This window comes from Octopus bimaculoides, unplaced genomic scaffold, assembly GCF_001194135.2.
Source record: "Octopus bimaculoides isolate UCB-OBI-ISO-001 unplaced genomic scaffold, ASM119413v2 Scaffold_282413, whole genome shotgun sequence".
NCBI lineage: Eukaryota > Metazoa > Mollusca > Cephalopoda > Octopoda > Octopodidae > Octopus > Octopus bimaculoides.
In genome coordinates this window covers 1,487-2,780 of record NW_026385971.1, presented here as the reverse complement: position 1 = coordinate 2,780, position 1,294 = coordinate 1,487, and the positions used below count along the sequence as shown (strand labels likewise).

At 46.1% G+C, this 1,294-nt stretch overlaps 1 protein-coding gene across 1 annotated transcript; it reads right to left on the bottom strand.

Annotated features, from left to right (window-relative positions):
- Positions 1 to 521: 521 nt before the first annotated feature.
- Positions 522 to 1,094, bottom strand: LOC106883277 (cochlin; the record flags this gene model as incomplete). The annotated part of the gene is made up of 1 exon (XM_014934232.1): positions 522 to 1,094. A coding segment is annotated over one exon (573 nt), but the record flags the coding sequence as incomplete, so codon positions are not given.
- Between the last annotated feature and the right edge of the window lie 200 nt (positions 1,095 to 1,294).

Genomic DNA, 1,294 nt, shown 5'->3' with positions numbered 1-1,294 from the left:
TCACAAATTTGTAATGCTGACCCTTCTGTTCCCTAAATTCTGAATTGTGAGGGGATTTTTAAGCTGAGGTCTCAATACCCGAGAGGGAACACTAATAGAAAAGGATCCTGAAACAAGGGCACAGGGAAAGCAGCTTTATCTAAGCTGATTCTTGGCAAAAAACTGGAATGAAAGGTCACCTCAAAATCCTTAAAGAGTTTTTGGGGTTGCAAATGTGGCCCCTGGGAAAGAATATAAAAAAAAGCAGGAAAAGAATAGAAAAATCGTATTAGGAAGGCCTTAAACTGTAATGAAAGGTCACCTCAAAATCTTTAAAGAGTTTTTGGGGTTGCAAATGTGGCCCCTGGGAAAGAATATACAAAAAGCAGGAAATCGTATTAGCAAGTCCTTAAACTGTAGTGAAAGGTCACCTCAAAATCCTTAAAGAGTTTTGGGGGTTGCAAACGTGGCCCCTGGGAAAGAATATTAAAAAAGCAGGAAAAGAATAGAAAAATCATATTAGGAAGTCCTTAAGGGCTTACCTTCACATATCTGTATCGCAAGCTCGTGTAGAATATTATCGATGTTGTTATACGAATTGGCGAGGAAGTAGCGCTTCCCGGGTTTCTGGCTGGCCACGATGTGCTCCAGCTGGACGCTCGACACTTGCGGGGACACACCGACGGCGAACAAGGTTATCCCGGCCTTCGCGGCAAACTTCGCCTCTTTTTCGATCTGCTCCAAGTTCTTATTCTTCGTTCCGGTCACGATTAACCCTATACGGGGCGCGCTGACCTCGCGCCGTAAGAGGGACCGCCGGAAGCCCCTCGTGCGCATGTGTTTTATAGCGTCGTCGACCCCGCCGCGACCCTTTAACTGCTTGGCCCCGGCGATTTTATTAACGATGGTGTCGGCGTCGTTGGATTCGGTGAGGTCGAAGCCTGTTCTGAGGCGTTTCCCGAAGGTTAGGAATCCGACACGGGCCGTAGCGTTCGAAACGTCGAGGATTCGGACCAATCGTTTGAGGAAGTCCATTTGGGAGTAGAACTCTTCCTCGAAGATCTTGTCCGAGGCGTCGGCGGCGATGACGAGGTCGAGGACCTTGCCGGAACAGACTAGAAAAGAGAAGAGGAGAGAAACATGTATATATATGTGTATATATGTGTGTATATGTGTGTATATATGTGTATATAGGTGTATATAGGTGTATATATAGGTGTGGTGTCTTCTACTATAGCCTCGGGCCGACCAAAGCCTTGTGATTGGATTTGGTAGACGGAAACTGAAAGAAGCCCCTCCTATATATACATATATA